The sequence below is a fragment of the Pygoscelis adeliae genome, unplaced genomic scaffold (assembly GCF_000699105.1).
Source record: "Pygoscelis adeliae isolate BGI_AS28 unplaced genomic scaffold, ASM69910v1 Scaffold108, whole genome shotgun sequence".
NCBI classification, from domain to species: domain Eukaryota; kingdom Metazoa; phylum Chordata; class Aves; order Sphenisciformes; family Spheniscidae; genus Pygoscelis; species Pygoscelis adeliae.
Genome location: NW_008825498.1, coordinates 3,150,146 through 3,177,934, shown reverse-complemented (window position 1 = coordinate 3,177,934; position 27,789 = coordinate 3,150,146). Strand labels below are relative to the sequence as shown.

At 39.0% G+C, this 27,789-nt stretch overlaps 1 protein-coding gene across 1 annotated transcript in view; it reads right to left on the bottom strand.

Annotated features, from left to right (window-relative positions):
• Window positions 1-24,250, bottom strand: part of LOC103923143 (ethanolaminephosphotransferase 1-like) — a 40,589-nt gene extending 16,339 nt beyond the window's left edge. The window contains exons 1-5 of the mRNA XM_009331403.1: window positions 24,186-24,250; window positions 17,954-18,062; window positions 15,783-15,857; window positions 10,934-11,202; window positions 2,710-2,818 (exon numbers count right to left, since the gene is read on the bottom strand). Of these exons, the coding sequence (XP_009329678.1) occupies window positions 2,710-2,818; window positions 10,934-11,202; window positions 15,783-15,857; window positions 17,954-18,062; window positions 24,186-24,215 (592 nt within the window). The 5' untranslated portion in view covers window positions 24,216-24,250. The remainder of the gene's footprint in view (window positions 1-2,709; window positions 2,819-10,933; window positions 11,203-15,782; window positions 15,858-17,953; window positions 18,063-24,185) is intronic.
• Between the last annotated feature and the right edge of the window lie 3,539 nt (window positions 24,251-27,789).

The window sequence follows — 27,789 nt, the reverse complement described above, 5'->3', positions numbered from 1 at the left end:
CCCCCGGCCCCCCCAAAACTCCAGGAAAGACATCTGAAAAACTCCACTCTTGTGCATGTCGTTTGGATTTCTTCCCACTACAGAAGGTACTAGCTAAAGCCCAGCTGTTCTCGAAGTGATGGCTCAGCAGCTGAACTCCTGTTGTGTAGAGAACAGTAAAAGCACGAAACGAATGCCAAGTATTGATGGAGCAGCTACAGGTTCATTGTTAGAAGGACCACTAGTGACTACTAAATGCCATCAGATGGTTAAGGACAGCCAGTTACGGTTTAATGGCGCCTCTCGGGGTCCTGGGAAACTAACTCGTAAAAAGCATCAGAGGCCCACTACGTCGCTTTGTTTTTTAACTAGCCACAAAGGCATTTAACTGAGCATGCCAGAGAGTGGGCTTTCTGATACAAATGGATCTGGCTGAGCAAGACACACTTGCTGCAGCCTCTCTAAGGGAGAGAATAATTTAATCTTCCTGGCTGCTCGGCCCTTGGTGTAGATTAAGACCGATACTTCTTCTGCAGTCACAGTGGGATCCTGCAATTTACTGCAAGCTTCTAAAAACTTTATATATCTACATTCACTGCACACAGGTTATCCAATGATAACCACCTTAATCACTATTGCTGCGCTGAGGTTCAAACCTGTGGTGAAATGGCAGTGCTTTCTGGATCAGCGTGATCCTCAGTGGAAGGATTCTACTTTTTTAATATTTAAATTTAGTATCTGTTCTTAAGAGATTTACTAAGCACTGTGACAATTTTGTAATATATAGTCAACCAAGATAATTTCTTGCGTACTTTAAACCCATATTTAACTATAACTAAGCTGCAAAAGTTGCCTTGTTAATAGCATTGTGGATAGTGTGCGAGAGACACTGTTTTTAAAGAGATCTTTTGGCTCTTACTTATGCCTATTCTGCTTGGGACAATGGTGGAAGAAATACTCAATTCTCTGCTCACAGATCCATTCATGCAAGCGTACCACATGAGACAGAAGCAGTACTTCTTTCTAACGCTAACGGAATAGTCTGTCAAACCTTGCTTTGCAGCTCTTTTTGGTAGAGTATGAAAAAGGCTGCCCGCTTCTGCAGATTTGATGACATTGACATGCTTCCCTACCACAAACCTTTCTAATATGTTGAACAGTTTGAACTAAACCTTCATCCATGGCTTCCCAAGCGCAAGGGAAGCCATCAGCGTACTCACTGAGCGGGCTGCCACGTGCCTTAGTGACAGGAACAAAAGCAGCGATGCGCGTAGCACAGGCCGCGCGTGTTCAATGGACTAGCCCACGCTAGCACCTAACGCCAGCGCAGGCCTCGCCTGCCGCTTCTGGGAGAGCCAGCATCCATCCCTCCTGGACTTGGGGCTCTCCTTCGAGAGCACAAATCACTCCCTATCCCTCAGTGCCCTGCCAGCCACCAGAGGGCATTTTATAGCTACGTCTCTGTTTGTTAAGCTGAATAATTCGTTGACTACTGTAAAGGCAACCACTATTTTTTCTTCTTCCTTTCTTTCTTTTCCTCAGAGTGCCTAAAACAGGCCTGACAAAAAAAAAAGGACTTTACAAGCTTGGTCACACACGGTCAGTTTTATGCTCTGGGTAAAGCACAAAGGACTCTCAAAACCATGTCCTTGCACCCGTTGCTCATTAGAAAGCACAGCCTGAGCGCAGGGTCCTTTCCAATCTGGGAATTCTGGGAAGCACTGCTGAGGCTGGGGGCAGTACCTGCTGAAGACCTCTCCATGGGAAAGGGTGGTGAGAGCACATGTCAATGCAGTGGACTCAAAAGTGGACCCCAAAGTGGTCAGATGATAGCTCCTAGTTAGAGTCAGCGTTGGGTGAGCATCTGTATCCAAGCTCTCCATTTGGCTCAAGGACTGAAGACTTTTCTTGGGATGTAAGTCTAGACTGTCTGTGTTAAACACTCTTTTTTGGTGCCCTCTTCTCATCACTTGTATGCTTATATAAAAATCCCTAAAATTTATATGCTAATTTCTTCACCTTCCAAGCAACACATCAAAGCCATTTCGCATATGCATTTTTAGCTAAGATTACCATGTTTTTAACTCATTAAAATGTAACTGCTCTTGTCCTCAGTCTAGCTATAGCAACTGAAAAATGCTCTATGCTTATTTCAAACTACACTGACAGTACAAAATAACGAGCAAATAGGCTACTGCTTTGTATGAAAAATGCATCACTTCTGTTCTTAAAGTAGCTCTAAAGAAGAGCTTAGAAACCACCTGGCTCTTTTTCAGATTTACAGTTGTGCCTCCTAAGATTATTTAAATAATGCCTTTACTCCTTCTATCCATAATGTTTTGGAGCATAGTGTGCTGCTGGCCAAAACATTAAACTTCTAATATATGTAAATGTGAGCGACATTTTACCTGAGTGACACGAGGAGTTCCTGAGACTTTGAGAGCCAGCCAGCCAGCCAGCACACTGCACTGAACTGTACATGCAGATAAGGAACATTTTCTGTATTATTTGTGCACAACAGATAGTAATTCAGTGAGGAAAAACGTTTCCAAAATTATCTACTTTTTTAAAGTCTTCCAGTATTAGCCCTTTTAATCAGGTCTATTCACGTGTTTTTTGGACTAGCCAACACTTATAAAAGGGGAAAAAAAAAAAAAAGGAAATATAAGACGTATCTAATAAAAATAATTGAAAAGCAGTAGCTTTGCATGGCTCTGGACACTTACTTACCTATAAGCAAGATTACTAATGCGTCTGTAATGTAATAACCAAACAGGAAAGGCTTCTGCCAGACTTCCACCCCAACAGCACCGGTGAGCAGATATGCTGCTATTAATACCTATAGAAAAAGGATAACATATTTTCAATCCTTTACTTCTAAAGGCACAGAATCTCGCTTATCATCTTAATACAAATGCAAGAGTAAAAAAAAAAAATCTGGTATTTTCCTCCTGTTTCTGCTTTACAGGACCTTATGCTGCCAAGGTTACTTTTGGAGTTAACTTCCAAAACAGTTACTTCTAAGCAGTGAATCAGCTTCCAGGGTCACCAACAAATTATTTAAAATGTATGAAATACAGTAAGCAAGCAACTTCCCTGCTAATGCGTGCACCTGTTTGTATGTGGTAAGTACTACTGACTTACCTTTTTGAAGCACCTAATTTCTAAATCCTTTCTTAATGCCAGGTTTCCCCACTGCACATGCACTTTCTTTTATTTGCATACAGACTTCAGAATTAACAGTGTGGTTATTTTTGCAGCTCAAGCCCCTGAACTGATCATATCAGAATAACTGAGAGGGGAAAAAAATCTAAGCTCACCTGAAATAATGAAAAAATTCAATTGAATGTGAAGAAATAAAAAGAAGGGGAGGGAGCTGAAGTCTTCCCTGATTTTTAATTTGTTTGACAGATAACATTATTACAGGACACAAAAAGAAACACGTAGTCAAGCGCCATTAAGAGTGAAAGGACTGATACACGAGTCACTTGCTGAAGTGCCACCAGTTTCAGGAGAGATGTAAATGTAGTTCCGACTCTCTCTTCAGAATTAATTTTGTGACCCAGCTGAGGTCAGAAACCTTAATGCAGTCAAAACCCTACAGCTCCTATAGCAATACCTTTCACACCCATTGTATTACCTGTAGCAGCACCGCCTACAACTTATGGTGCAAATCGATGAAGTTTTACCATTTCAGGTGTGCAACATGCAAATGCAGCACTGAACGTGATGCAGTGGTTCCCAAGCCCTGGTGCCCTTGATCCCACCTCCTCAAGGGACCCCGCTCTCCCTTGAAACCCGTCTCCTGGCTTAGCCCAGGCCACCTACCCCCTGCAGCCCCTTCTGCTGCCCGGCACCCAGCTAGCGGGACTGCTGACCCGCTCTCTCTCTAGGCCCTTTCGTTCTCAGCTGTTTAGTTTTGTATATAGGACTCATAAAGGGCTGTATGTTTCAGGCTACATGTCTCAACCTCCTGAACTATTCTAGACTTGGATTAAGAATGAATTGTGAACATTTACTTTAGCTCTAAATTAAAACAACTCTGTTAATTATAATGCCATTTAGAAGGCTGCATATTCATCTATTTGTTCCCAGGGAACATTCAGTAACCCTTATATTTTCCATCCAATTCAGCTTCTCACTCTGGGATGACAAATATTTTCCAGCTTTACCTGTATGATAGATTTTACGATGTTTTGTTTAGTTTTTTTAAATACTCATTTTTTACTATGTTATGTTTTTTCTTCATTTTTAACTTCAATAAACACATTTCCAGTTTTCTATTAAATTAATTGCTTTAATTTAAAGGTACAGTGAAAATCTCTTGTTTAGATAACAGGGTGTTTAAGATCACAGATTAGTAGCAGAACACTGATGTCACTTAAACTCCCTATAACACGTAGGTATCACTATATTTGACTTCACTTACTTGTCTGTATCTAAATGCAAGATTCTTGCCCTATCAGCATGCAGCTCTTTAAGAGTTTTGCTTGAATGTGGCATTGCAGAATTGGATGTTTGAATTGCCTCTGCAAGAACAAGCAGCACAACAGATCTGCAGCGGAGAAGAGCAGGCACTGGTATGAGAGTTACATCTCGGGCCATTGAAGACAGTGAGTCAAATTTTGGTCTAAATGAAGGATGTGTATAATGGGGTTTGCAACCTACTACAACAGAGATAACATTTGGCTTTCTGAAGGAGTTGCATTATGTTATCCATAAGACATGATGGATGGACTCCTGGCCCCATCAAAGTTGATGGCAAAACTCCAGCTGGCTTTGATGGAGCCTGAATTTACCCTCACACGTTGAATTCTGAACAGACTTTTTTGGCAAGCGATAAAAGAGGAACTTCAGTATTATCCGTTATTACAGTCAGTACTTTTGGCAGTGCAGTCATGAGTATCACTGTCAGATGTCAGCACACCTCTAGGAACAGGAGCGTCGATGCAACGGGCTCTCTCGGGGGAATCCCCTGCCCTGGGATTTGGTGATGCAGCACTCGCAGGTTGAGATTGCCTCTTATTAACAAACAGATGTAGTGTATGAAAAAACACTCTTTGGCTTCAAATTTTTGGTGTGCTGTTTTTTAAGGACTCGAAACTTTGACTTCACTGAGGCGGTCTCAAAGACCTCCTTTAGAAAGCTGGAAGGATGAGAAAACGGCTGCATCCCTTGATCTAAGCTATATTAGCAAAAATTGAAGATTGTCAAAATTATTAGACAAAAGCTAAGTACGTTAATCAGCTGTATAAGCTGTTTTTAAATGCACTGCTGGTAAAAAAAAAAAAAAAAGAAAATATGAAAATATAAAGCAGTGTTCCTAAGTGCAACTGAATAATTCTACTTAAGAAAAGATGGCCAGGTTTTTTACTCATCTCTCTGGCATCAGTCGGCTTTAGTACTTTTCAGATATAAATGTAGTCTTTAGCAAGTAAAAATAATTGCAACCTTTTGTAAATGAGAAGTCCAAATTAAACAACACAAGTAAGGGCTATATAGCAAGTTAGTGTCAGACTCATCCAATCTTGGATTCCGACTCACTGCAGCATCTGACCAGGAAAATGTTTGGCTTGCCAAGGCCTTATCTATGAGGAGGAGGAGTACTTATGCAGACAAAAATCTGGAAATATATGGTGTTAATTTGTAGGCCCTTTGATATGGCTGAACAGCAGGACAGCTGGCTTCTGAGCAGTGGCTCCCTATCTTGTCACAATTTTATAAATCACAGCAACATAGTCACCTTTGTCCCCCTGTAAAATCAGAATATTACTTCTTTAATGTGGCATTGAGAAAATTGTATATAACCATGAGGCAGTGTAACTCCTCAAAACCTCCTAGCTTCTAGCATTTTAACTGTCCTCTAAAGTATTTGATTTTTTAAAATCACCATCTCTTTCGTGTCTTTCCAGTACTGCAGGTGTAAGTTTTGTGACCAAAATATTCTAGATTGTGTGTGTGTGCACATCCATTTTTTTTCTCCCTAATGATCTACCATTTCTGTTTTACACACAGGCACATTGAGTATGCTGTATATGTACCTACATGGGGAAAAAAAATCAGTCATTTTCTCATCTTTTTAAAAAAATATACTGGCTATGCTTTTAAATTCTTTATGATTCCACAAAAAATGACATTAATTTTACTGTAATATTCAATTTCACTAGCATATTCCAATAGCATTAATTGTTCATGTGTTGAAATATTTTCCATTAACACGGTGCTCAAACTGAACATTTGGAGAGCAAAGTCATTTAAAATACAAGGTTACTTTTTTCCTCTGAAAACAAATGTGACACTTGCCTAAAAAAGGAAGAACTAATGATTTCCTACAAGTGATTTCAACAGGAGGTAGCTTTAGCGTGATGTGTAATTTTTCCATTTTATTTTTTTTCTCAGTATTTTTTCTTTCAATAAATAGTTAAAGGTTGCAAATTTAGCCTATAAAAATAGGTTTTTATATGCCTTAAAAAGGTAATTTTGCATTTAGACATGCAGTATGTGATAGGTAAACAGCTAAAGGCACATGGAAGATTAATTAACCAAGAAAGGTTTGAGTAGAATCATAATCGAGTGGTTAAGAATGAAGCAATCTGCTGCAGCAAGAGCCTGTGCACCGCAGGTCCTTAGCTGTTTAAATTTCACATGGCTACACTATGGGCCTTCCCTCAGATAACCGAGTACCGAGTTGGGTTTCCAGCTGGGTCAGGAGGCAGCTGGAAGCAGACACCATGGCCTGGCCAGCACCGCCTCCACACCGCTATCGGTTCTTTTACGTCAACAATTCCAGTGCGCTCCTACCTTTGGAACTAAATAATAATCAGTATTATTCCTTCACAAGAAAGGCTATGTTTTCCACAGACACTTCAAATTAGAAAAACCCTGAAAGTGATTATCTTTTTAACCAAATTGAAAAAGATTCTGAACCCTGATAACGTGACCAAAGAACGACACATTTGCATCTTCATTTTTCTTTTTAATAGAGACTTTTTTTTTGCCCCTCAGAAGGGAGAGAAGTTTTTAAAAGATGTGATGTGCACTTGCATTGCTCGGGATTTCTCTTCCAGTTCCTGAAACACTGGCTGCCACAGTACTTCCCGGGAAAAGGTCATATGAAACATATTTCAGCATGCGTTTTGTAAACCGCTTGTCAAAAGAAATCTTGGTATATGGCATCCAAAAAAACCCTTCTCCTGTTCTGGCTGAAAGGAAGGAGAAAAGTAAGTTCTACAATGTTTCAGTTGCTACCTCCATCGTATAGTTCATTTACTCAGAGTTTCAAGGCAGGCAGAGTGTTCTCCCTGAGAGTCTGGGTGGGACCGTCCAAAGCCATCGGGCAGAACCAGCTGGGAAAGCATCTCAAACCGAAAACCTGGGGCTTATGCGCCAAGCATCCATGCCTTCAGGCATGACTGTATATAGGATTTCTGGTCATCCTCTCCTTACAGGACTAGGGCAGGGCCAGAGAGAGCTGCCTGTTGCCTTTCCCATTTGCTGCTTGTGCTTTTGTGCTTTTTTCCCACTTGCCCTCTTGGCTGGGGAGAGTGAGGGGAAGGAGAATGGCATCGGCTGGGTCACTCCATCTCTCACGCAGCTCTTATTTTCACTTTTAAACTTTTATTTAAAAATATAAAGGGTACCTCCCTGTTACGCTTAAGGCAGCATCGATGTAAGCAGACGTATCACTACATCATATTAAGGAAAAATGAACATTTTGTTCCCCTACTATGAACTCAACTGCAGTGGCTTATGAAAAGCAACAGCAGGACTAGGGGAGTACTTCATTAGGGGAATATTAAAACTTTCAGGAGAAAAATTGATTTTTAAACAATCCAGAGAATGTCTGTGAAAATTAACACATGGCAGGAAGCCTTTCTCAGGAAAGCTTTGTCTTTTTTTTTTCCTCCAAGAAACTTAATTTGCAGGCATTAGCTTTCTTTGGTTGGGTTTGTGACAAGATGTATCCAAGAACATAGCAAGGGTTTCTTTTTCAGTCTTCTCTTCAGCCCATGACTTTTGGGGGTTTGTGCTTACTTGAAAGTGCATGAAAATTGTCTAGATGGTACGGCGTAAAAAGGCTCCTCTCCCTGCATCTTTTTCTGCCCACAGAGGAGTCAGCAGAAGATAGCTCCTTGTGCTGGAGGGAGGATGGGGGAAGAGTTTTCACTGTTGCAGATGCCTCCTCCTTGACTCTGGATCCACAAACGTAACAGCCCTCTGACCACGCATCTCTCAGACACATTACAGCCATTGTTCAAATTTACACACCACAGCTCCTATAAATGGCTGTCTGCTGTAATCAAAGCTAATTGGAGTGCCAGTTACAGCCCAGCTAGCGCAATTAGGTAACCAGTTCTGACGAGTCATCAAGTCGCAGAAAAATGTGATCTGCACAAGTCCCACAAATTTCTCTATTTATAATGGGGTATTTTTTCATGAGGAACAGCAGCTCTTTTTATACCACAGTTAACAAAGAGCCAGTGAGCGGGCTGTCTGTGTTTATACACAGTGGAGCTGACTCAGCAGTAGCGTCCTGGGAGCTGCATGCCAGTTCAGCTTTCATTAAGGTCAACAGTTATCTGTTTGCACACTTATACTAATTACTGTATTTCCTGGGCTTTGTGGCAATAACAAAGCCCAAAGTTCCTGACTACCATAAATTTTAAAAGCAGAAGCAGGGCACTAGACCACCTGAATGTCTGACATGCCAATGCAATAGCATCATGTTGTCGGTGAAATTACTGAAGACAGAGCAGAGAGGCGCATTCATGCAGCAATTCTGCTAGGAACACCACAGAGGAAACAGTGAACTAAATGCTGGGAATTAGTCTGAAAGCAGCCTGCGAGCGCTTCTGCCCTCTCTGCCTCTTAATGTGACTGTGGGAATATCTGGCAGCGAAGTGGTGGGGGAAAAACCAGCAAGGGAAACATTACCTTCCATACTCATCATCAGGCATTTGCTAATGTCCTCAGTATCCTCTCCTCCAAGTAGCTGGAGATGAAGAGCACTACCTTTAGTAGTGCACACATCATACAAAATTGTTGAATGGGTTTACAAAACAAGAGCAAGGCAATGTTTGTAGGGGAATTAAGACCTTTTACTAGACTAATGAGTACAACTAAAAAAAAAATACGTTATGTACTTTCTGGTGTGCGTGAAATGTAGTTTGGACAAATGGAAAAAATACTACCTCGATCTACAAATCCTGCCTTATCTTTGTTCATAAGCAATCACAACTACAAAAGCTAATTTTTACAGATGGGAAAACTGACCTACAGACATTTCAATAGTACAATCTTCCACCACTGTTGATGATTGCGCTGTATAGCATCAAAAAAATCTTTACATTTATATGTTTATCATTTTGACTGTAGGCAAATCATCACAGAAGTTACTAGAAAGAGAGCATGCAGGACAGCAATTCAGCATCAGAGGGGAACAGGAAATAGCACTTGTTAGCACCTTGCATCCAAGTTAATCAAAGCAGTTTACAGACTTTACTGAAATTCAGCCTCACCACAAATCTGTCAGGCAGGGAAATGTTATTACCATTATTTCCCAGATGGGAAAGCAGTGACAGAGGCATAGGTCACTAAAAGGCACTGACAGAGTTAACAGTACTGCTCCGCTAGTTGATACCCACTCCCATATTTAACCACTAATACAGTTTGGATGCTGCAGCAACCCAAAAGAGCTTTCTAAACATTCATGTGTATATCTACAGTAATCATCTGAGCAACAAGTGAAATTGGTTTGAACATAGCTATTCCTCTCCTGCTGGAAGAACTTCACTAAGAAACCTTACACAGACATGGCTGAAACTTGTAGACCAGCTGGCTGCCTAATGTCTTAGTCCTGAGCCAACTTCTTCTCACAGGCCTATTTTCTAGGGGACAAAACAGATGCACCACAGCTGGACCACCATCTCCGAGTTGTTCTCAAACCACTGGATTCTGATTATGTTTACAGCAATACATCTGCAGCCATTAATTCAAATACTATATTTCCATTAAAACACGTATTTGAATATTTGTCAAACTTCTTTCCAATTATGTATACTTGGCTGTACCTTTCATCTCACGCCTGTGACAGGAAGCTCAGAAGACTGGGACTGGTCTCTTCAGGCTGCAAGAGCCTGGCTGTCTAAGAAATAGATAAGCCAGCCCAGAAATCCCAGCACTGGGCCCTTGGCCGTGCAACGAGCTTGTTGCTACTACTGCTGCTACTCATTTGTGCACTGAGGCCACCACTCCCCGTGGTGCCCTGGGCATGTTTCTGAAGAGGTCCACCTCAAGGTAGGGCTGTAAGCCGGTCAAGAACTCAGCTGGGGACTGGCTGTGGGCTGATACGGAATTCATGTTACTGAATGCCATTCCCGGAGAGGAAACCTTTAATGGTATGACTTTGACTTTTTTTCAAGGGTAAAACTCACTTGACACTGACAACAGTTAACGCTCGCTGCATAGGTACAACGCTATTTCCATTACCACATTCGATGTAAGAGGTGGTAGAATTGGGAAGGTCTAGTATTGTATAACTGTATAATTACTGTTAATAAATACGACTTGGACTAGTTCACATTGTGCCTCAGAACCTAGTGTTGGTGGGAAAATTTCTTATGGCTTCAGATAGCATAACAATTTTTGTTAATACTACAAATCAAATGCAGTTAAATTACGTTCTCATGGGCACTATCTGACTGGTAGGCTTGCTGCAAGCCTTTTTTTTCCTGCAAGGCAATGAATCTCTGATACTGACAATTTGCTCGAGAGCATCCCTTCTTTGCAAATGCAGGAAATATTTCTGAATTACTTTTAAAGTTATGCTATTTCACATTCAAAATCTCGGCCAAATACATTTGGCCTTGAGCTCTATTTTTCTATTTCTGTAATATTATGAAAACGCTAACATAGTTAAAAAAACAAAACCAAAACACGAATGATAAATACTTACCACTTGGCTTATATCGTATCCCCAAGGAAGAAAAAGAACTCCTGTGTTATATTTCTCCCAGTGTGAACACATAAAGTTAAACAAGACAATGCTTAAATATATATACATTGTATATACAGAAACTCCAGTCTTCCCATTGTCACGGGAACAGACAGAAAAAAAAGAAAGCACAAAAATGGAGGTAGCCCAGCTATCCAGCCCGTGGTCAAATAATTCTCCCAGAGGAGTACTGGACTGAGTCCTTCGAGCGTGTTTCCCATCTATGGAGTCTAGAAGGATTGGGAAAGGAAAAGAAATAAAGAATTAGAGCACAACAAGAAGAGTCATTTTCTTCATATACACTTCACTACTGCCTATATAACATATGGGAAAAATACACCAATGACAGCAAGCTGAAGCACAACAGTCCCTTCAATACCAACATGTTAGGACTGCTCATAAAATATTCGCTTCAGTTATCAAGTAATTTTTCTGTCCTTACCTCAGCTCTTAAACTAAATGCCACCTTCCTTCGAAGCTTCAGAAAGACATTCATAATTACTTGTCCTCAGTGGTCTTTAAACACTTATTATATCAGTCCCTACAACCGGTTTCTCAATGAAAGTGCTGAAAAGTGTCCACAGGGCTTCTCGCCCGTCCATTGGTGTTATGGACCTTTTGAGACTTCAGACTGCTTGAGGGGTAGATTCACTAAGGCATTTAGGTTGCCTGATGTTAAACGCTTCAATGACTAACAGTTATGTGGCAGCCTCAAGGAGCAAATTTCACAAAATTTATTTGTGTGTGCCTACATAAGATATTTTAAAGAGTCTTTCAGTTGAAATCTTAGGATACAAGAGCCAACAGTGTTCCCAGGTGGCCAAGAAGGCCAATGGCATCCTGGCCTGTATCAGAAATAGTGTGGCCAGCAGGAGTAGGGAAGTGATCGTCCCCCTGTACTCGGCACTGGTGAGGCCGCACCTCGAATACTGTGTTCAGTTTTGGGCCCCCCACTACAAGAAGGACGTTGAGGTGCTGGAGCATGTCCAGAGAAGGGCAACGAGGCTGGTGAAGGGTTTGGAGAACAAGTCTTATGAGGAGCAGCTGAGGGAACTGGGGTTGTTTAGCCTGGAGAAAAGGAGGCTCAGGGGAGACCTTATGGCGCTCTACAACTACCTGAAAGGAGGTTGTAGCGAGGTGGGTGTCGGTCTCTTCTCCCAAGTAACAAGCGATAGGATGAGAGGAAATGGCCTCAAGTTGCGCCAGGGGAGGTTTAGATTGGACATGAGGAAAAATTTCCTCACTGAAAGGGTTGTTGAGCATTGGACCAGGCTGCCCAGGGAAGTGGTTGAGTCACCATCCCTGGAGGTATTTAAAAGCTGTGTAGATGTGGTGCTTAGGGACATGGTTTAGTGGTGGACTTGGCAGTGTTAGGTTTATGGTTTGAATCAATCTTAAATGTCTCTTCCAACCTAAATGATTCTATGATTCTAAGAACAACTTTCTGTTAAGGTGAGTTATGTGTTGATCACTTTTAATACTTAAGTGCTTGAAAGATGCCCCAACACTGTACTGGATCTCACTCTGAGGATGCAGTTGGACAATATGGTTTCAGTCGATCTGAGAGTTCACTGCTGTTGAACAGGGGAGGACCTGCAGCCTGCTCAGCTGATAGAAAGACAGCAAATATTATGTTTTCTTCTGGGTCACTGAACAGAATTGGCGCTGTGAATGGTACAAAAAGCAAGGGAGATGGCACAAGGGAGGGGTGGTGAATGCAGGGGAAGGGCGTCTAGCAGCTGTAACCTTTCTTAGTTCTATTGTCAAACCATACCCTTAGTCTCTTTTCTGAGACCGTGCTGGTGAGAAATAGAAATATCTTCTTCTTAAGTGTAAATACGCAGGATGAGCCTCAGGAAAAAGTACACAGAACAAACTTTACAGATTACTTATTGTTATCCTGAATCTCAAAATAACATGGATAATTTTTTTCTTTTTAATGTTACTTGGAAGATACTATGGCTAACAATTATTAGCTATTGATAGCATTAGTAACCCAAAACTGACTAGAGATACAACTCAGCAGAGTGAGACCAAAGACTCCACAGCTGCTATAGATCATATGCTACTTACTTCTCCAGATTATTTGGCAGTACCCTGAGTTTTGTTTAATGTAAATATACTTCAGGGATCTAAACCAAGAAAACATGCAATTTCATTTTGTACAAATTTTAGACTATCTCCCTATTGTAATACCTAAACAGCTGTGAGATATCCTCCGTTCAAATACAAATCTCTTGAGACAGTTCTCACAGCTCTAAAAATTAAAGATCTCATAGAGGATTTCAAACATGGCTTGCCCCCTTCTAGAGCCGCATTCTCTCTCCATTAACATTGCCATTTAATTGTCGGCATCTTAGTGAAAAGTGCAGAAAGAAAACTGTGTGTATAAGCTTGAGGTTACTTGAATAGTGTTGTTATAAATGTAGAAATTCTTTAGTCTATTTTAGGGTGCTTCTGAAACTTAACTAGCAAATAGGTATGTAAACATCCCTAAACAGTATATGGTCTTTCTTATTTCAAGAACATCTATCCCAAATCGGAGAGAATTCAGTTATAGGAGTAATACTTTTTTAACGAGAATGATAGTAGATTGGTCTATTCATAAATTATTTTACATTGTCACAAAATAGTATTTGCATTAGATACTAAAATATGTGTATCAGTGAAAGAGTGGGTTTCTTTTTGTAGGAACATTTTACTAAAAAGAGTTAGGCTTATAATGGTGTCATGAAATACAGTACTTCTAATTATAATGGACATGGGGGAAAACACAGGAACTGTATAACACATACGTAGAATTGGATTTTCACAAACCTTTACCCACATTTTCCATGTGGTTTCACTAGCTTTTTAAGAGACTGAAAATATTTTCTGTTTTAGGTTTCAGTTTGACATCATTCATGCCATCAGTGGTGTATGTTCAATAGTGGACATATGCTGTCCCACACTTCCACTGCTTTAGAATTATTATATTATGATTTTCTCTCATGAAGGTTCATAACCCTTCAGTTTTATTAAAGTTTATATAACTTTTAAATAGTGGAATTCAAAATAACAGCAAAGAGCATTCCATTTTATGGAAAGGGAAAAGATACCAAACCACCTTAACAAAGCGGAGGAAAAAGAGCAGCATGCTAGGGAATTTGGAGAGAGTAACTCTGTCATTAAGAAGAAGCTGAGAGAGATTAAAGCCGCATATTTGGTTAGTTATTATGGCTCTCTGCAGTCTTCCAAAGGGAAATCTTGGCCATGCAGAATTAAATCTGAGACTAAATATTTCATGAAGTGGCTTGGACAGCACACACAAAAATCTACATATACATCAGTTCATTACAGCTTTGACTGTCAACATCATATTCCTTGTCTTCCAACTATAGGCCTCACTGGCAAATAACATCTACATTAAGAACCTCAGAAGCCGAATTTCCAATGAGCTTTCTGGGGTGTCATACACTAACAGCTCCAATATGTAATTCCTATTTATGAAACAATAGCCACTTCATTAAATTCCCTACAATTACATTGTAGGGAAGAATGGTTTTCACAAAAGAAACTGCTGCTTCTGCTAATGATTATAGAGAGCTGTTAGGGAAATCTGACTGGTAGGCAGCCTCAAGGGACGGTTGTCCCAGTGATTTTTATGGTACAAATACAAAGAAATTCTGGACAAAATAATCTTGGCACAAACTCGCCACTTGAATAGAAATGGCAAGGCATTCGCAATGCAGAGGGAGATGTCTGCACAAGGGGATACACCCAGGTTAATCAAGACGGCTCTACATGCATGGGTCTGATACCAAAAGGGGCCAGCATCTTTGCACAACACTGCAGTGTACATCTAGAAACATTTGTATCTAGCCTGGGTATCTTAGGTATGGCACACAAATGTATGGCTACACTCTGCAATGGAGAGCCTTATAAGAACCAGCTCCAAAAGAGAGGGTACATTTACATAGCACAGTGCAGTCCATGTAAATATGCCACCTTGAGTCCCCCCAGAAAATAAGCTCTGTTGCACCACGTTGTGGAGAGACTAGTTTGGAATGAGTTAGCTTTGGAAGAGAAAGCAAGAAAGCCATGCTAATGTGGATCTCACTCCCAGATCTGCATCAGTTCAGGTCTATGTCTTCACACCACTGCACAGCAAGATGCAATGTACCTAAAAATACAGTCATGGTATGATATAAAAAGTAAAAATGGAATATGAAACTGAAAATGAGGTATAGGTGTTATGGGAGAAAAACAGCAACAGGAAAGAAAAACAATGATACTTCATCTCCATAAGAAGCCCAGGCCTGTCACCACATTCATACCATCTCTCCTGACACACACCATAAGCACTGAAGTGCCTAACAGGTTAAAACACAATGCTACATTCATTTTCCTTTTTCTCTGCTTAGCCCTTTGTTTTCCCCGTCCTTGAAAGCACCCTTTGCTAACGCAAGTGTCAGGGAGCTTCTCAAAATGTCATCACTGGGGGACAAAGATTTTTAGGAAACCCAACAGCAATGACTGCAGCTATGTAATGATTTCCATTGTTTCTCTAAAACAATTTGAACTTTCAAAAGAGATAAGAGCAACAGTCACAGAACCTCTAATATATCATTTAAAATGGCCTTTTTTTTTTAAGCCTTATGGCTGTTTTTTGTTGTTGGTTTGGTTTTTTTTTTCCCATCTCAGAGAACTGTTTTGGAGAGAGATCAATAATTTATCCACTATCCTCTTCATTTTTATAGTGCTGAGCACTAACGAACTAGTAAATAAAACTATATGAAGACGTCAGACGTGTAATTTCATTGTACTTTACCTAAAGCGTAAGCACAGAAGGTGGTAAAAGCACTGAATAGCCACACCCAGGTGGGAACAAGTCCAGGACTGGTACCTGAAATAAATCGGGTAGTGAGTCAGTGTAGCAGTGGTTAACATCGAAGAAGTCCACTGAGATATGCGTATACATATGAGCAAGCTGCCACTGATTAGCCCACTACCTCAAACAGATTGAAATATTTGTGTCTGACCTTAAGTCATCAGTGAGCTCTACCAAAGAAGCAATGAGCGGGCTTGAACGTGTTTATACCATAAAGAAGAGAAGATAAGGTAGAGTTTTTTTGGTCCTGAAATGACTCTAGTATTGCACAAAATAATAATAGTAACCAGGCAAAAATTTTAACAGGTCATGGGAAGACTATCCATCAACAAATTAGCTAATGTTTATGTACTATCTAAAGACAAAAAGATGTCGTTTTCAAGCATGATCATTATTATTAGCGCCAACATGGGGTTTGTATAACACTTCCACCATACAGATCTGAACAGGAAATTTTTGTCCTTAGGCTAGGACAGGTATTAGCACCCTTCTTTTTTCCTTGAAAAAAAGGAAAAGCAAGCTGAATTGGGCAGAACCCAGGGTTCTGTTATTGCTCCGCTGATAGCAATAACCCATGGTTATTGTTGCTCTTTTAAAGAAATCAATCCTTTTTCCAAAGAGCGTTCTATTTAACTTAAACATAACCCAATAAAGACTACACCAGCACTAAACAACTGTAAGTGCAAAGCCCTCTCAGGTTTCTGGCATTCGGCACCGAACACAGGGTGTGAATACTTGCACACAGAGGTGTGTCCTTGCTGAACGGGGAGGTGCCAGTACCTAAAGCAGTGCCCTGACCACCTTTCTCTCAACGCCTCATCTTGCCAGTCTGAAAGAAAAGATAGCAATTCCTGACTCCTAGTTGCAAATTTTCAAACTGTAGAATGAAAACCATCTGCCCAGGAAATTAAGTCTTTTATTTCTGATCCTAGGTATGGGATTGATACACGATACTCAAAAGGCTCATTAGGTTGCATGAACGTTTTCAATCAATTGAGAAATGATGGGCACTGTTCTCGTGTGAAATCAAGAATGGGCTTGCACATAGAAATCTCAGCTCTAACAGACTTAATCGCCATTTCAAATGTCTTCAAGTGCAATGTGTATCTACCGGGAATGTGTCAAGATAAAATTATCCCATTAAAAGATCTGTGCTGGATGCTCTTTTATTACAAAACTTAGTAAATATCAGCTGCATTGATAAAAAACCAAGTGTTTAAGGATGAGGCCAGATAACTACATAATATGCTGGTCCTGAAAACTTAATGCTCATGCAGGATTATTTTTGAACAAAAACTGCTTACAAGTACCTCTGCCTCTAGAATTGTGATAAATGTACAAACAGCTCATGCCAAAGCGTACCTCCTGAACCTAACCACAGGCATAAGAAATTAAAGGCAGCAAAAAAACCCAAACGTAATTGTTTCAGGAAATAAAAGAGTTAAATCTTCACCAAATTGTCTAGTTTAAAGAAAGGCAAAGATTTTTATATATTAATCACCTGGGAGATGCTTACTACTTTCTGTAGGCTCCAACAGCTGGTCTGAGAAGCCCAGAACTGAACGTGCCCTGTGCTCAGGAGCAATCAGCTCCAAAAAGCTTTTGACTTGGTCTGCTATGAGGAGCAAATATGGACTTGGACTTTGAAAGTCATAATTTCAAGAGACATTTGTTTAGAAACTATTTCTTCTTTGTCTAGAAGCAGTCTTGAATGGGGGGTTGGAGTAATTAAAGGGAAATTAACCCATCCAGGCATGGATTTAGGTACTGGGAAATGTGAAACCAATGAAAATTTTATGAAGAACGTTAGGGTGTTTTTTGGCTGTCTATGTAAATCCTGGCATACACTTTAAATGAAATGAGATATTACCATAGACCTCAAGCAGCACGTGCTGAAACCCATATTCAGGGATGAAATTAAATAAGGTTTTTCAATAAAATTATCTAAATTTATAGTGCCATGTGTGAGGTCAGATCCTCCTATATGCACATGGAGCCTTATTAAGGGAATGAGTGGACAACTCAAGTTATCTGATACCTCCTTGTATCATTCAGAAGTATGAGATAAGCAGCTCACTAATTCTGAAAAATTACAACATGAGGATATTTACCTGAGGCAGTGTAGTCCCAGTCATAAAAAGATATTAGAAAATAATTAACTAAAATCATGACAAATCCAGAGAATGTTAACAGGTTGGGAGCAATCCACAAAGGCACTATCTGTTAAAAAAGAAAGAAAAAAAATCTAAGAAAAATTACATTTCAAATTGTAAGTCCTATTTTAATTGAATGTTTTTTATTTTTTATCAGGAAAGGAGAAGCCTGTATATGACATCAGCAAGGTTCAGATTTGTGCATATTTTCCCATTTTCAAATTAAAATACAGTTTTCATTTCTGAAATTTATTTTCAGATGTAATCCTTTTGCCTGATATTTTTGACTGCAGCTAAAATATCATTTAAAAATGTCATATTTCCTATGTTATACACTATCCTTATTTTCCCAGCCACCAAGGAAAGCTTCTCGTGGTTGTGTGTATCACAACTGAAAGAAGACTGCAGCACCCCAGTGGGGTAATTCAGCATCCACGTGGCAGGTTTTTTTAAGCATCCTATTCCCACACTATAACAAGGAAATTTCCTCTTCTAAAATATGTCAATAATTTCCAACTCAAAACATTAACAAAATCAGACACTGAGTGCATTACCCTTTTAGGTCCCTGTTACAAGCAGCTCCCTACTTCTCCAGATAGCAACTTTCTGCAGGGTCTCCCTCTTTAGTCATAAATTATAAACACTCCATTAATTCATTTGACTTGTAGAGTGCTGAAAAGGAGTCTCCGTCTTCACCTAAGCCTCTAATTCTTTGTCCCATAAGCGTTCTCAGCTATTCATCCACTGTGGCTTTAAGGTATTCCTTACACTGCAACAGGGATCCTTTCTGGTAACACTCTCTCCAAGTCACACAGTTTCTCCAAAATACTTTCTGAAACAGCACACACAGCTTTCTACATGATTTTTAGACAGAATACATTTGCAGAAATACTAAGTATCAATCGCTACCGTCACTCAAACACAGTATCAATATATCAAAATATAAAAATATTGGAGGCTTATAATCAAATTCTTTGGAGTGCCTAAGGACTGAAAATGTATGTAAAGTACTTCAACATTATAAAGTATTACAAAATGATATTAAAGAAAAAGAAGCTAAATAATTTCAGACACTAATAATTTCAAAACTAATAATAGTTTTGAAATCAAATGTTTTGTTAATTTCTTTGCAGTAGCTAGATGGACAGACAGATGAATACATACTAATTTATATAAAACTTTACATTTCCTCTATCCTATTACTACATGAAAAATTGTCATATAGAAGTTGAATGCTTGGACTGATTAATTATCCCAATTAGATCCTCTTTTTCTACTATAGAACAATTAATAATATTTAGGAGAAATTATGCAACTGATAATGTACAGTGTAAACTTTCAATAATCAGATGAAAATTCCTGAATTTTTCAGTTATATTTCTTAGATGTTTTCTTTAATAACGTTAGGAAAAATATTGAATCTGATAGTTGCTTTCCTTATAAGCAGGATTTTATCACTAAGTTTAAAATACTGTATGTCAGCTCTTACAGTATTTAAAATACATCACGGAATGCATACAGCTACAATAAAAAATCTTAACGTGTCTATCATTCTGAGTCTTCAAAAGCCCAATTCTAAATCCCTAAGAACAAGTGGCAGCGAATGTTCCCTGAAGCTCCTTTGGGAGAACACCTGAGGAGGAACCCTTCACTGCACGGTCCCCTCTTCTTACGTTGCCTGCACGCTCAGCACGCAGCGACAGCAGCACATCTCCTAATTTTGCTACCTGGGGATGCAGAAACCATGTAAGAGGGAGGCTTGGTACGAATCGCCTGCTGTGGAGTTTGTGTGGCGTCTATGACCTTACACGAAATAAGAAGGACAGATGCTGAAGAAATTCTAGATTGGTCTCTTTTAATCTAAAACATAGACCAAAATAATGTGTTAAGACAACCTGTGGATGAACCGTGGATACATGGATATACAGGTGTCATCCAACGTATTGTATTAAAATGACTGATTTCTCCTGTATGATTCATAATTGTTGACTATTAAATAAAATGGGGCACCATAAATGTCTGCTTTCTAATTAGGCTTATCATTCTAAATAGTCACAATGTCATTATTGAGTTATTACAGGAAATAATTTATGCTTACACAGTGCAAACATGAAGACGTTACTTTAACCCACTTTCTTGCTAACATCATGTATTTTAAGAAGGAAACCATCAAAGCATGTTGCTGTACTTGCAATCCCTTTGGCTAGTAGACACACCATGAAAAACAGTTACAGGAGATCTATCCTCAGGAAAACAGTCTCTCCTGCAGTTAAACCCCTAAGCATACTCTTTTGATCCTTACCAAACCTAATCTGCCTAGGTATTTGGAAAGTATTCCAGTTGCAAAATCCCTTTTGTTATATTTAATGCCCCTTATTCTTTTGGTTGGCATTACACTACCATCACCCTATTTCACAATTCAAAAATTACAGGGTGTTAAAGATTAACTTCTAACACACGTTGGAAAAATACAGCCTGAATTTACTAGTATCCTATAGAAGGATAGGTTGCAATCTTTATTATCTAATTAACAGACAGTAGAAGTCTCATACATCAATGTGCTACATGATTAATACAACTGGAGGTGCCACTGGGGAGAATCACGTCTGCTCTCTGGCAGAACCGTTGTATGCTCGAACCTTTCAAAAAACTTTCAGTTCCGCAAACTGCTAACTGATTTCTGTTTTAACGGGTTTACAGCCATTCATGCTAAAAGCCTTAATACAAACAGCAAATGTTTTAATACATCAACTGTCTATTTGGATAATAAACGGTAAAGTACACATATTTATAGAAAGCTCTGTTCAAACTTGAACTATTCCTTAACTAACTCACTTGAAACCACTAAAATTCTATTCATGCCCAATTCTAGTGGTAAAATCAAAGTTCATAAAGGCAAGGGGGTGGGGGGGGGTTAACTGACTTCAGTGAAGCTGGCATACACCTGTGTAACCCAGTGGGATTTCCTCCTTTTCCTCTCATTGTCCTGCACAAATGTGATTTTTCATGAATACAAATAGAGGAGGAATATTCAGTTCGTGTAGTAGCTAAGTAATACTATCAATTATCTGTCAGAAAGCACATGATTGTGCTTTATTATAAAATAAAAATCTTAATTAAAGGCAAAAGGACTGAGCATTGGATTAATTAAAGGTGAAATACCTAGAGTTGCATAATCAGAATAGTTTTAAATAACATGTAGAGAAAGTTAATTGTTACTCTGTAGTTTCATATAGGTGTTACTATAGTTTCATACAACGTGGAAAAGCTGCCACGGACAGGAGTTTCTCAGAGTACTTCAAGCCCATTATAGAATTCAGGCATGAAACATTACCCTTCACTTTCTTCTTTAGCACCAGATTCAACAAGTTTCTGAAGCACATACATCCAAAAATCACACTCAGACTGACACAGGCACATGACACAGTACGTAAGAAAGATGTCCTTGGAAGAGGAAAGAGAGGAAGGTAACGCTCAGGATTTCCAGGCGAATTTCTAACTTAAATGCACAAATTCTTTGCTTTCCTAGCATCCCCACCATAGGTCAATGAGCTGGGTTATGACAACATAACATCCTTACGTATGTCAACATCCCAGCTTATAAATTCCCACATCTTCTCTAACATCTTAATTTCTCACAAGATAGGAAATACATCTTACAATGAATGATAATGTCTCACAACATAGGAAACGTCTTACAATGAATTCTGTGTTAGGGAATAGAGAGAAACTTGTGGTGCAATTAGGACTACATAGACATACAAAAGGCCAGACCCAAATCCCAAGCATCTGTTCTCATAATTTTTTTTTGCTTGGCTCTGTGAATTTTAGGGGGTTTTTTAACTACTACAGAATCTGGTAAAAATAGTCCCTGTGGAATGTTTATTTTCACCAGATTAGAAACTAAAACATAATTGATCCATATCTGCAAATGAATGTATTAGGATGTCTGAACTGAGAGAAATTACTTCTCCCAGTCATCAAGAAACACACTGGTACTGCCCAATTTTGAATGAACATATTAGATGCAATGTTTCTTCTTCTTAAAAAATTATCCCAGCTTTACTGTATCTCCCCATTGCAATGCACTGTTCTATTTAAATAGAAATAGGACAATATATTGTAAAATGTAAATTCAATATTATGTTCTAGATTACAAAATATTATCATCTAGAGCACAGTCATAGCGCAGTTATAATGCTTACAACAGGTACAAGCTACAACAGAAATCAATGATGAGTAAATGCATTCAAAGCTTCTCCTTCTAAAAACAAGACTTGATCACATTTATTATGATACCACTGTTTTACTTGCACTTCAAGAGAAAAAAAAGTATTTTTTGGTGAACAGATGAGCAGAATTTTCTTGGATGGAGTTTGGGACAACGGTTACTGCCACACCTTGGTTTCAGTATCTAGCCAGGAACAAAACCATTCTAGCAACTTCCGTTCCTACTAACATTTTACAAACAGTTAAATTTTGGCCAATAAGTTTGGTGCTCCCCCAGTGCTCATTTTTATCTCTAGGAGCAACTAAGATGACTCTACTGCAATCTCCATTACATACTACTTTCCCCTCTGCAGTTGTGCATTCTCCAGCTCCTCTACAGGACTCTGATTCTACCCCGCAGTATCTTTTAATGTTAGGATGACTACTTCTACAAAAGCTGAGAGCAATATCATTTCCCTTTAAATCCTTGTGATACATCACTGAGAATTATCCTGTAACGCTCTTGCACCCGAAGGCAAAGCAGCACATTCATTGCTGCACCTTCAGGGTTCAAACCAAACCAAATGCCGAAGTACAGACAGCAGCCACTCCAGTCTTTGGTTCTGTACTCACATCTCCCAGCTTTTGAAATAGGTTTGTGCTCTGGTTTGGGTTCTCCTCCAGCAAGAAGTGAACAAAATCATGCTCACCTAAAATTTAAGGAGGTTTAAAAAAATCTAAAGAGGTCACATTTTTTAGGATCTATCACCCTATGCTACACGGGCACAGTCAAGAATGTTGCTTTTCTTCTGGGAAAACCCTGCAACCGTTAGAAGAACTTATCTCCAAAGGAAGTTTTTCACTTATAATACTCTCCCTTCAATTTGATAGCAGATGAATACCCAGGATCTCCTAAACCAAAGTGCAAGTGCACAGTCAAGCCTCTGCTCATCTCCCATGCTGGACTCGAGAGTGCTGGGGAGGCTTTTCTGCCTCATTGTTTTCCTCAATATTACGATGGGAATGAAAACAGAGCCTCTGAACTGAATTATTGAATTCAGTTTCACATCTTTGAATTGTTTTTCTCTCATACCATGTTCGGCTTGTTTTTTAATTCTTAAGTTAGGTCATATAAACACTTTCGTGAAATTACATTGAGGTTATGAACGAGAGATTATGATTTTCCTGCTATATCAAGCATAAGCAATACCTGAATTATAGAACCCAAAGATGGCAGATCCAACAGCACTCTGGCCACACACATCCTTTTTTGTTTGTATAGAGGTTTGTTTTCAAGTCTGCTCCAATCTAAAGATTTCCCCTAAAGAGGCAGACGCAGAAGTCATTGCTTCCTTGGAGATCAATAAAGTTCATATTTATTTGAGATACAGCTTTTTTCCTGCCAACAACAGCAAAACTAATTGTGAGCGGTTTTATTTTTAAAAACTGCAGATCATAATGCATTCAAGAGATGCCATCTTCCAATCGTTACGGTGATCATGGTAACCGCTCTCATTTTCAGCTTCTTAGAGAAATGCCTAGCTCCCTCGAGCAAGTACCCTTGGGAGAAAATGAGACAGCACTTGCATAAAATCATGTGCACAGCACAGAGATAAAGCCATGCTGTTGTTAGGCGGCATATGCTGCGCAAAAATAATTTGTACTAAGTAAACCCTTCAATGTCTGCAAAGCTGTTTAATGAAAGATGTTATAATGAAAGACGTAAAAAAGAAGTGGATGCCTTTTGTATAGCCGTCAGAAAAAAATAAATAAACCTTGTTTCTCTAAAAAAAAGCACCTCAAAATCCAAACATATTCATCTTAAATATAGCTATATATCCTGTGACATTTGGAGGTTTTATACAGATGTCTTAATTTCAGCTTTATCAATCAATATGTATTTTAAAATGAAAATACATGCTGTATTTAAAAAAAAAATCTTACATTATCATGTGCTATTTCTATTAAATAAAATTCTTACCTTAATAATTTCGTTCCAGATGGGCTGCATAATATACACAGATAAAGGATTTGTATCCACAGCACTGTACTGTGAGGAAAAAAGCAAACATGTTAAACAAAGCACTGAACAATGTATATTTTTCCATCACTGTATACCCTTCAGCATCCAAGAACAATCACTCTGAGTGTGACTGGTGTAAATTTATTTTATTCTGATAACCATTCATACAGTTTTAATTTAATTTAAAAGCACTCGCCTGGTTTACAATTACCTTGTTAGCAACTGTATGTACTAACACAAAGGTTTAGGCTGGTGAAATGGCAAACAGTTCTGTAGTCACATTTTACTTCTAAATTCTTATTAATTTTACAAGTTATCCTATAAGACTCTGCATTTCTATCGTATTTTGGATTTAATACCTTTATTTGCCCTACTAGTAATGCATAGTCTGAGCAGCAGTTCATTGCTAGTACGTAGAAGAGATAGTGCTTATGGAATATGGTTGTAAGTGGAATATTATCTCACAGAGATACACAGCTTTTGACATAGTAAAACAGTTGCTTTTGCACTACGCTAATTAATGTAAGGCGATGTTATTATAAAAATAAGCTCTACAATAGCACAGTTCATTACCACCACAAAATTTCTCTGTTGGACAGACTTGTAAAAATATTATGAGTGTTTTATAAATTCCAATAAGTACATATCTGTATCTTTTTCAAACAAAATATTTCAGAAATCCGAGCCCACCCCGAATTGCTGTTGTCTACCTTCTCCTCAGAGGACAGTATCAAGTTTTATCCTGCCTTGAGACTGCAGAACACAGAACAATCTGCAGAAGAATCTGATCTTAACTGATAATACCACACATAACTACGTTCTTGAGCCCTGGTGGGTCCACAGCAGCAGAAGTTAGTCATCACTGAGGTGGTACACGTAATTCTTTCAGAAATTCTTGGACTTTGAAAGTGCATGTATGTTATGTTGTTAGCATGATGCATATGACTCCCATAAAGATTCAGATCTATCTACATACAGCATTGTCCAAACGTTGTGCGCGGACACTGGGAATAAGATAGGGATGTGTTAGACCACAATTTGTCAAAGCTGTTCATATGCAGAAGAGCTGATGACAGAGAGGCTTTCATTTCACCTATCTTCAGCTAACAGCTAATTGTTCTCTCTACAGTTAATAGAGTCGACCTCTCTTAGCCAACTACCCTTTGGGTGAGATTGCGCTCTGGAAGTACCCGTTTCAAGTCATTAATTATCAAAGGAGCCTAGACACTTGTCTTAAACTTAGGCACCTTTTAGGTTACTGAAGCCTGGCAAGATTAATCTCAGTCTCAGTATCCCCGCTCACCAAGCTTTTACACACACACTTAGCCTGCACGCGTCTGAGCTAAGAGCGTTCAGCGGACAAGTGCGAGCGGGACAAAAGATTAATGCAGCATGCCTCAGGTTTTGAACGCACAGTCTATGACTTTTCGTCTAACCTTTCTGAGGATATCAGGCTACGGAGTGCTTAAGAACTCTTCCACGCTTTTCCTTTTCCTATCTGCATACAAAGGATACGTTTTAATTACTTTCTGGACAAAACAAAGCATTTGCTTAGTTATTTTGTAATTTGTGGTTAAGTTTTAATCACAGATAATAAATGTAGTATACTTGTAAAATTATTATAACACAGCTACATGTTGTGAATACATAGTGGCAAATATCCAAGAAATCACCTATCAGCTACTGGTCAGACCGGGCAGACTAACTTTCACAGCGAATAAAATGTACAGTTTAGTGAAGTGCACATCACTGATTTTTTTTCTAAAAATATTGGAAGTGTCACTGAAGTGTATAATTTTTCTCTGCTTCTGCCACCCATATTATTTAAAACATGAGACAATTGTGTCATCAACAGCTTTTCTGCCAGAATAGGTATTAGAATTCTTAAACACATTACCTCAGAAAAAATGAATTTGCAGGTAAAACTCAAGTTTTCACTATTCTGTATGTATTTGCAGCTCCAGACGCTGTATTTTATGCTGTATCTTTCAAACATTGATTATTACAACTGACTGATCTTTTGATGGTCCAGCTTGCGTGTGAATTAACCCAGTCTGAACTGTCCATGGGCTTTGCTTATATTTATGCCAAATATAACAATAATACCAAGCCAAACAATACCTATGCCAATAGAACAGTCAGCTAGTACTTAATTCACATGAAAATTATGGAAATCCTCTGAAAATGAAGGAAATTCAAAGTATCCATTAGCACTACTGAGGTTCCAGGTAATCAGGAATCTACCCAAAGTTTCTCTGCAGCTATTGTCCATTTCCTTACCTCAACTGGTATTCAAAGACTATGTGAGGTACATGATAATTTGCTGACCAGCAAATTCAATGAATTCAGCCATACCTGGATAAAAATGCGCAAAGGTCAAAATATGACCTTCAATCCTGCTCCTGCTTTGGCTTTCTCCTTCTCCCCTCCACCCCAAACCTTCAAAGTCATGAATAAAATCACAAAATCCTAGTTAAATAACAACAGTAAAATGAGGCTTTCTACCCACCGTACTCACTGACTGTCCAGCACTACTTGCTCGCAGGAGAAAAAAAGGAAAACCAATCTCATTTCTTTAGAATTATTTTCTTACAGAGAAAATACATATTTCTTAAATGGAAAATATAAGATATTAAGTAGTTTTCCGACATATCTCTATATAATAGACCCAAACATAAAACACAGTCAGATTTTTGCTAGCTTGACGGTTTCCAAACTCAAGCACCAAAAATCAAACAGTCCTTATTAAAAAAAAATTAGAATTACAGCCAGCTTCTGCCACCTAAAGACATTTCAAGACCCGTCATGCTTCATCCTGTTCATTCGTATGTCTGTGGCTGAACCGTGGCCCTCCACACGGAGAAGGAACATTCAGCAGATGTGCAGAAGAATGGAAATTTGCTCTTCCCTCGTCAGTAATCTGTTTTAGCCAGAGCAAAGGAAACACCCGTGGAAAAAGCATCCTGCTAGTTTTCTGTCATGGCAAAAATAAAACTTGACAAATAAAATCTGCTATACAGTTTAACGCTCTGCTTTGCTCTGCTCCCAAGAAGCTACTAACCTCAAGGCCATGAAATCCTCAGAAGTTTAATGTTCATGGCTGCTCAGAAAGGCAAATCACTGAGTAACATGCCCACGTTATGATCAATGAACATGAATGCGAGAGTGCAATGAGCCTGATGTAAAAAAAGTACTGCCATTTGCTGTTGCATAATTCTGTCCTTTTCAGGGCATTTACATTAAAAGACAGAAGTGGAGGATAAACCTGTTGGAGGTTTTTAAGTGCAAGACTGATACAAGTGCTAAGCATTCCCCAGCAAACACTTTCTGCACTAGAAAAGGGATCTTCACTGTCCTTATACAAAGAAGAAGGGCTTGGATTAATCAGAAAGCTTCTGCTAATTATTTTTTTAAAAAGTTGTAATAGTTGGGAGGGAATGGCAGTAGTGAGGGAATAGGAAAAATGGTATTAATCAACTCCATCTTACTCCCAAGTTCAAAAATGCTTCTGCTGTTTTTTTTAAAATAGCTGATATCTCCTTGAAAGCCATCTGCTTTCCCT